At 32.0% G+C, this 9360-nt stretch overlaps 1 protein-coding gene across 1 annotated transcript; it reads right to left on the bottom strand.

The window, feature by feature from the left end:
• Nucleotides 1-4307: 4307 nt before the first annotated feature.
• LOC101506060 (aspartic proteinase 36) lies at nucleotides 4308-8151 on the bottom strand. Its single transcript, XM_004491607.4, has 10 exons — nucleotides 7937-8151; nucleotides 7627-7756; nucleotides 7238-7485; nucleotides 6641-6868; nucleotides 6160-6322; nucleotides 5605-5678; nucleotides 5394-5487; nucleotides 5230-5290; nucleotides 4767-4838; nucleotides 4308-4684 (listed from the first exon to the last, which is right to left on the bottom strand). The coding sequence occupies exons 1-10, from the start codon at nucleotides 8149-8151 to the stop codon at nucleotides 4524-4526; spliced, it is 1446 nt and encodes a 481-aa protein (XP_004491664.3). The 3' UTR covers nucleotides 4308-4523.
• Between the last annotated feature and the right edge of the window lie 1209 nt (nucleotides 8152-9360).

The following is a 9360-nucleotide window of genomic DNA, read 5'->3' as shown; positions in this document are numbered from 1 at the left end:
TAATTATAATAGTAGTTGTGATACACTTGCATTTTATACAAAGACACTTTATCCTTCCCTGAGATATACAAATTGGTTGTTTCAAACCCATCTTCACAGAATCTTTAACAACACTAACATACTCATTTTTCAATCTGCGTCGATTTGCATGTACCCTATTGTACATCCAAGTACGATTCATTTACTATAAAACAAAAACTTAACTTGTCAACCACTAAATAAATTTGAAAAAAATATAGAGATAAATAAACTCATGAATTCAACATAAATTCAAAATTAAGATACTAGTGTTCACTATAGAATGATAAAGGATACCACAAAGTCATGAAAATGATATTGTTATTGGATAAACAATTATAACAAAAACACTTTTGTGTAAACTATTTTAATAACACAGTAAAATAAGAGTTAAACTATATACTAGTTTCAAAAATTATCATGGATAGGTTATTAAAATTAATTACAAACAGCTTAAAGAAGATATACAAGAACCTCGCAAATTTAAATGTGGTGAATGGATTCCTTACACCAGATTGGTTATGCTCCACTTTGAATGTAAATGACCTTTACTATGCATTGTGAAGACTTTTAGCAACATTTAAAATAATATATTTCTAAAACAGAAAAGATGTATGCAATTGATGGAGATATCACTCACTAATCCTTTAAAGGAATGTATGGTGAGTATCTTTTCAAAACATTTGTTCACTTTGACACCTAACCGTTCCTTAAGATGCGTTGGTGATCTACTAGACAGTGTTTTGATATCGCATCAAATCTCCATTGAAAGAGATTGGATGATAAATATTGATTCGAAAATTTGCTCACGAAAATTTGCTCAACTTATACATTACTTTTGAGTAAATTCCTTATTTTAATTATTTCTCGTATTTTAATGTTAGATTCAATGGAATTACTAATTAGATTCAACTTATACATTACCTATTAGATTCAATGTTAGAGTCATGGAAATTACTAATTCAAAGAACAGCCATGATTTTCTTCAAATGGAGTTACTTAGGAGGAAAAACTACCTGCATTTTGTTGAGAATTCTAACAAATTCAATACATGCACTATAAGTTAATGAAGATTTATTGTACAAAAGACAGTTGAGTCTCAACCTATTAGCCTAAGGTCAAATTTAAAGATGAGAAAAATCTTCATTAGAAGTTTTAATATATCATTGATAACCAATTACTCTTTTTAAAAAAATTTAGTTGGTGTAGTCATCAGTGGTGATAGCTATAAATTGAACCAAGATCTCATGCTATTGACAAGTAGGGTTAAATAAGCGTGGAACTTCGTTGCAACAGACAACTCTAAATAGAGAAGGAAGAAATTATAACGATCTACTTGAACATATTGGTGAAAGGAAACTACATAATGGAATGGATAGTCAGAGACAAATTGATTTTTACAGTAAAAGATTACCTGGTGAATGGAGAACTCATTGTAACTTTAAGCTCCTCTATAACTCTGTCCAAAGTACATTCAAAGCCAAAATCCCCTATTGGATGTAGCTTCATAGCAAAGCGAACGACATCCTCATCACTATAAATTCACCTTATCAACAAGGGATGGTTTGCAATCTGGAATAGGAATAGAGAAAATATAAATATGTACAGCAGCAACAACCTTGCGGAACTGAACAAAATAATTATTTATTTGAGTTCAGATCCGAACACTTTGTTAACCGAGCTTGTGAAATTGTACGATACTCCTCAATGGCTTCCTTGTAAGCATGATCCTGTTGTTTTTCCATTATGACATATTCAACCTGCAGCAGCATAGTGAGCCTTTAAAAGTATAAATAACAACAAGCTTACTATAATAACAAATGAAAAAATAGGATATGTTGAAGATGAAGTGTAAATTGACCCAATGAAATCAACATTGAAGGTAATAAACATACATGCTGTGTTTTTTGAACAAGTTACTGCATTACATCAGATTTCAGACGCCGCAAAATAAATGGTACTAATATAGACTTCATATGACTAATTAAATCCCTATCTTCTGCACTTAGTAACTTTTTTAAGTTGACATCTTCAGAAGCACAAATATCAGGCATCATAAACTCCAACATAGACCATAACTCCTGCACCAAAAAATACATTTATATTAATACTCAGCAAAACCAACAGGTAGAGCTGAGAGATTTTGCTCGATATGCAAATACATTATTGATACATAATATAAAAGACAAGTTGTTTTTACCTTTGTTTTCCCTGCCAGTAACTGTTACTACATTGCAGAAATTGTTAAATAAAAAACAACCACCCTTCAGAAATAACATTCACTACATAAGTTATTATACATACATGTAAATTATTTAGAAGTGGTGTCCCTGTCAACATCAAATTCTTCCACCTAAACATTAAGGTTGATCAAGTTGCAGCTCACAACATGCAGGCAGATGTAAACTCAAATTAAATTTATAAATTGAAAGAAATAAAACACATTTGAACTATTAGCATTAGCTTACTAAAGATGATTGTGCATATTAGGCATACATAAATGAAATTGATTAAATAAATTACCGAAAGATCACACAATAAACAGGAGCCAAGTATATAGATTCCTGTATTAATCAAAGAAATGAGAAGACTCACTAATATCCATCCCGGAGGCCGCCATACTTCTCTTGTCCAGCAGTATCCCAAAAATAGATTCTCTTGTCCAGCGATGCCGGCGGAGGAAACTAATGAACCACGTGAACTACATGACCATCCTCAACATCCATCACGGCACTCCATAGAGGATAGATTTGGCCGGCTAGAAACTATGATGGAACAATTGATGATCGATTAGTGCGATGGACAAACTAGAATCGAACTAGGGATGACCAATCTCTATCGAGTCTTCGTTTCGTCTCAACAGACACCAAGAGGCATGTTTTATTTTGATTTATTTTCACCTCACCAATATACTAGGGACTGCAATGTTACAGGAGCAGATGACTTAAGCAAAGCCCCTGGAATGAATTATCCACTTGAAAGAAGTTTTTCTTTCATTTTTCTTTGTTATTATTTGTTTTTCTTTCTTTCTTTTCTTGTTTCGCTTTATTTCAGTAGTTGAATTGTATGGTTCTTTTCCTTTTACTAAATATGTACTGTTATGAAGAAGTTGTAATAACTTGCATTTGATATTCAGTTTATTTCAGTTTTCTATTTGGGATTTTGAAATTTAAATTTCATTTCTTTGCTCATGTCATTGCTCAATTCGACGAGTTTCACTAATGCATACAATGTTGATTACTTTGTGGTTGTAGAAGTCTAATTTGCCATTAATTTTTCAAAAAAAAACTTAACTTTTCAGTGACATGTTTGACATTATTTTGACAGTTCATGTTCTCTCTTATTATCCTAGCTATGAGCTTTTTGGCCTAAACATTTTAATTCTTTGCTGTGTGATTATCTAGACATGTGTTATCCCTTCAGAATTTGCACTAATTTTGACTTGCATCATTTGTAATTTATGCATACATTGAGGCAATTGTATTTGGTATTTTTAACTACCCTATGCAAATTTTAATATTTGCTAGCCCCTTTAAATCTTGCCCTTTCTTTCGGTTACTAGTCAGATTACAAGCCAAAGACATGACTTTAATTCAATCACCTTACTTGGAGTTAGGTAAGAAAAGTTTTGTCTTGTCTTGGTAAAATTCTAAATTTGGAGTTGCTTATGGGATAGCAACCTTTTAAGTTTAGGGTGGTGATTCTCACAAAAAGAAGAAAAAAAACCAAATCTATAATCAAGTGCATGTCCAAGATGAAAAATGAAATCGCATTCAAAAGAGTTGAGCACGATAGAATGAAAAAACATCTATAGAGAAGAAACCAAAGTAGGAAAAGAGAAGACGTGGCTTCTAACATTCAACTCAGACTGAAAAAGTTCAGGTTGCATCAATAAAAGTGTAAATTAGATGTTTTTTCAATTTTAAACCAATATAAATAGATCAAATCTCTGTCTTGTTATTTATTTTGAGCTAGCCGCCACTAGTTATATATATAAAAACACTATTAAATTGTTTAAAAGAAAATATAGTTTGTTGATAATATATAATCGATACAAATTTCAAAACCAAAATAAAAAGAGATTTCAAAATGAAATAGATAATGGGAAAATGCAATAGGGTTGGGCTTCTGAGGAGATTGCAATGATATTTGGAATTGCAATGATATTTGGAGTTGCATGACATGGTTGGAATTTAAAGCGGCAAAAAGAAAGCTACATAATGAATCAGATCACTGTCTATAAACTATATAGTTATTATCATATTTATTTGTAGTAAGAGTGGATCATATAGTATAACAAATAAAATTAATCTGGCACATTACAATAAATTATATGTGGTTGGATTCACTCGATGAGAGAATGCTGACAATGTTAATTTCAACTCTCTTTACATATCCACTCATCCTAGTCATTTGTTTCATTAGCCTCCCAAACTTCTCAAATGAAAATGTACAAACATTCCTATATTATTTATTTCTAGCACAATATATATCATATCTTTCCTTCATGAAGAATATAATATGTGCATAAGAAAAGCTACAAATGTTACATGTAATAACATGCAGAGAATCCTTATCTCTAAGCTGCTGGCACTCGATCGTTTTGTTCTTGGGTTTATGTTTTTATCCTTGCTCCAGGTCATAGAGATGTTGACAGGCATAGAACCTAAAAAGAGTTTTCAATTGTAAGACATATTAAAGGAAAGTATATTTCTTGCAAAAAATAACAATTCAAATGGTAAACTTACAATTATAGTCGGTCCATCCTATGCGTTGATTATCCAAGTCATAAACAACTATCCTATCTTTTAAGACAAGATCTGTGTAAGATAAAATCATACTTGTTAATTTATTATTACCATACTTGCATCATGTAAAGGATAATTTATGATCAACTTACTTGAGCATAATTTATTATTAATATACTTGAACATATATAGTATATTGGCATCCTTTTGGAAATTAGATTGTTGTAACAAATGGAGAACAGACATAAATTTAAATATATATTGAAATCAAATTGAATGATGATAATTAGAATCTAATCATTATCATCATGTGTTTTCCATTATCAACAGAAACATAAGATATCTTTAAAATATTTTACCATTTATAAAAGTTTCCATTTAATAATGAAATGAGAGAATTCTATATTTTTTTTCCCAATTCTTTGCAGCGTTCATAGTTTGTTTAAATTTGTCCACCACTTACCTCCTAATATTGAAGGTCCACCTTGTATTTTTTGAAAACCAACGCACCACGTTGAAGCGAACTGGTAAAGCATATTTTCACATCAGGGACAAACAACTCCAGAGAATAAGTTACTTATATGCAAAAATATAACCAGAGCTTAACATAAATACTTCAATGCATACCATGAAATCATTGCGCACAAGGTATTGTGCTGGTTTTAGAACCATGGGCGCTCCACCCGCAAAGTTAAAGCTGATCGAAGGAAAAATATCTATACTGAATATGTAACAAACACAATATTTAATTAGATATTCAGAAATCCTAATAGAATAAACACTTTTTTCATATGAAGTATATAAAGCTCTTGATAACAAATATTATATTTGTGATTACCTGGTTGAAACCAGATAGCAAGGACTTCCTTCTGAAATAGCAGGGCTGCCAAGATGTGACACAGCAGTAGTTATCTACACATTCAGGAAACTAAACATCAGTATATGTTAAGATCAAAATCATTCATAAAATATGAGAGAAATAAGCTAACCCCCTTTTAAGAAAATTAATAAAAAAGGATTAAACCTCAATACAGTATTTAATTTCTAAAATATTGAAGACATACAAGTCTCTATTAAGTATATCAAGATTTTAAACTAAAAAGAATTATCGACTAGATCAATGAAGGGTTCACAATCTATCTATATTCAATATAATAATATTTAATATCAGCCAATTAGACAAGAACGTGAGAACCCATATTAACTCAATGGAAAAATGTCAAGTGATTTTAGGAAATAGACAAAACATGAGACAAGCAAACCAAAGAGTAAGAACATATCCACATTATTTTTTTGCAATGATGATTCCTCATCATAGAATAGGCAAAAGAGAATAATATGTCCAACAAAGTTGTCTATTGCAATCTTTTGAGTGTGGTACAAGAAATCTTACGGCATTAACAAGTGGATCATAGGCTTCTTGAATAAGATATGCCAGTGTTGTCCCACTGTCAACTGCAATTCCTTGGTCGTATGATGCTGCGAATACGGCTGGCTTAATTGACAGAAGATTCCCATTGACAGAAATGCTTTCAAGATTTAAGACATAATGAAGCCTGAGATTTAATTAAAAAGGAAACTACTAGTCAATTATACTGCAAAATATCACCTTAAGAGTAAGAAAATACAAGGAAAAAACAACACAAGAACCATTTTAAAATGATTTTTAGCGATATCACCTTTTACATTCAATTAAATAAAAATATGTTAAAATGCTTATCCACTGCTAGGCCGATTCAAACATAGTTACATAACAAGGGTGTACCATGTGATGAAAATTTGTGGATGAAAAAACATAATTAAACTGAACAGGAAAGAAATGAACCACAAATTGGAGAAAGAAAAAGGGAAAAGCAATGCAGAAGATAACATACTGGGATGGGACCATTGGACTATAAACAATATTGTGCTCCAAAATTTCGCCAATAACTAGAATTCCTCCTCCATTTCCATCTCCTTTCAAACAGTGAGAGAAAACTTTGGGTGTTTTTCCTTGTGATGACAATTGTGAGACAACTGATACATCACTAGGGCCAAACCCAAATATTCCATCAAATGCTCTGACCGTCTCACTCAAACCTCCAAATCGATAGGTGCTACACCTATTTTAAAAAAAAAATACATCCAATAAAGTTTACCAAAATCCATATTAAGTATTAGTATTAACAGAAACACGGGAATGAAAGAAAAAACTACCAGAAAAGATAAGCAAATCCCAATTTACAAGCTCTCCATTTTATAAAAAAATCAACCTTTTGACAAAACCTGCATTACCAATTTAATTCCACTCTTCTTTCCCAACATTCTCTCTGATTTTCAATCCTACAAGTCATGTCTAACAGTTCCCTCTACAAGGATATGCTCCCTTGACCCACCTATCCAGGTCTAATTTCTTTATGTTATTATTCCCACAAAGCATACAAACACATATTTACAACTGCCCGCAATGAAAAAGAATAGGAGTTTCTCACCCAAAAAGAATGGTGGCTGAAGAGTTAAGACTAGTCGAAGAAGACTGCTTGATCGTGTCAAAATACATGTCATCAGAGACATAGACACCGGAGGTAACACTCTTATCTTGAAAGTCAAAATTGTAGCTGCACTGCTTATGAGAGCAATGAGCTTCTGCACCTTGAACCGCGATAGGGCATATTGGGTCCGAGCAATGTACTAGTGCAGCCGTGGATGAACTAGTTGTGTCAAAAAAATTAGGCTCAATCTGTACACAATACAATGCAACAAGCAACAAATGTTAAGCTCCAAATCTAAACCTTGGTTCCCAAGGCAACAAAATAAACACTACACTACAAGTAAGTATGTGTGTAGAAAAAAAGCAATGATGGAAATTGAAAATCCATACCCCAAGTCCACTGGAATGAGGGCAACCGGTACAAGGATTACAGTTAACCCATAAGACGTCACTTCCGGAATCAATCTGAACAGTAAACTCCCTTGGTGGAGATCCAAGCTTTACTTTTGTGGTATAGAGACTGAAGAAACAAACCAACAATAGTATTAATTAAATCTCACTGTCACGTATCTGATAAAAATAAAATGAAATTCAATTTTGTACAATATAAGAAATGCATGACAGAGCATACCAGAAAATGAAAAGAACAAGGAAATAAGAAATAAATGAAGGAGTATACGAGAAAGAGGATTAGCCTTACCCAAAGGAGTTTGGATCAGCGATCCCTTGGACTGAGAAGTTGACGCCAACACCGCCCAAGATTCTTGAGTGGCGAACGCTGTCGCGAGCTATCAATGTGTCAATCTTAACGCGGTGGTTAAGTGGAATGACCCGTTTTAGAGGAAGGTAAGTGGTGCACACAGTAGGTGCCGCAATGCTGGCCAACAACAGCAGTGTAATGTAGATGAACTGCATTTTTGTTTATGGTTATTTCTGGTCTAATGGAGATGGTGGTGGAATAGGTGAAGTGAAAATTGAAATATAAATAGAATAGAACAGAGAAAGAGAGAATGATAGTGCAACGAGGGTGTTATGAGAATGATTATTGACATTGATCTATGTTCTATTTATACACTACCTAGCCACATGAATGAAGCAAAGAAAATAAACGAAAATATAAAGAATAAGTGGATCACCTTTAGCTTTGCAAATCAGCATATCACTAACTTGTTGCTGTTCTTCTTCTTTGTATTAAAGACAAACACCTTCAATGGTGTGTCACCTTTGCAGGTCAGCATGGCATCAACTATTGCCATCTTTGAAACAAATTAACTACAAAGAGAGTGTGATACATTTGTTAAAGCAATTGAAGATTCTGATCAAATTAGCAATGAAGGACAAAGCCTCACCTTTGCAAATCAGCATATCACTAACTTGTTGCTGTTCTTCTTCTTTGTATTAAAGACAAACACCTTCAATGGTGTGTCACCTTTGCAGGTCAGCATGGCATCAACTATTGCCATCTTTGAAACAAATTAACTACAAAGAGAGTGTGATACATTTGTTAGAGCAATTGAAGATTCTGATAAAATTAGCAATTAAGGACAAAGCCTCACCTTTGCATTTAACTTGGTGGTACAATGAATTATAAGTTTACGGAAACACCTAAGAAAGTAAAAAGAAAAAATAAAAACACCAACCACACTCAATCCACACAAATGAAATATAACCTACTCATAAGCAAAAAGAAAAAACCAACCACACTAATTCATTGTTAATTCTACCTTCGCAAACAAATATATATATTTTGCTAAATCGTACTAAAATTTGAGAGTAGATAAACAAGGTGGAAACAACTAAGGCTATTAAATCTATCGCTTTAAACTTTCGTGAAAAATAAAAATTTTACTTTATTAAAATAATTTTACTTAATAAAAAGTAATATGTTTTAATATTTTTAAATTTAAAATATATAATTTTTTTCTAAATTTAATAGTATCTCAACAATATTAAATCAATCCAAGAAAAATTATTACATGACATCAATTATATTAATTTTATAATATAATAAATTTATTTTAAGTCTTCAAATGTGTTAGGTCAACCTTAATTGAATATAGTCACAGAGTTTTACAAATATTATCGTTATCGGGGGAACAATCATAGATTATATATATATATATA

Source organism: Cicer arietinum, chromosome 2 (genome assembly GCF_000331145.2).
Source record: "Cicer arietinum cultivar CDC Frontier isolate Library 1 chromosome 2, Cicar.CDCFrontier_v2.0, whole genome shotgun sequence".
Lineage (NCBI taxonomy): Eukaryota > Viridiplantae > Streptophyta > Magnoliopsida > Fabales > Fabaceae > Cicer > Cicer arietinum.
The sequence above is the reverse complement of the archived record's forward strand: the minus strand, read 5'-3'. Positions and strand labels throughout refer to the sequence as shown.

What these genes read in the sequence shown, in the direction of transcription:
- LOC101506060 (XM_004491607.4), bottom strand. Translation starts at nt 8,151, where the DNA reads ATGCAGTTCATCTACATTACACTGCTGTTGTTGGCCAGCATTGCGGCA. An exon ending in CTCATTCCAGTGGACTTGGG is followed by an intron (nt 7,486 to 7,626) that starts GTATGGATTTTC and finishes TATTGTGTACAG; the next exon opens with ATTGAGCCTAATTTTTTTGA. An exon ending in ATGATCCACTTGTTAATGCC is followed by an intron (nt 5,679 to 6,159) that starts GTAAGATTTCTT and finishes CTGAATGTGTAG; the next exon opens with ATAACTACTGCTGTGTCACA.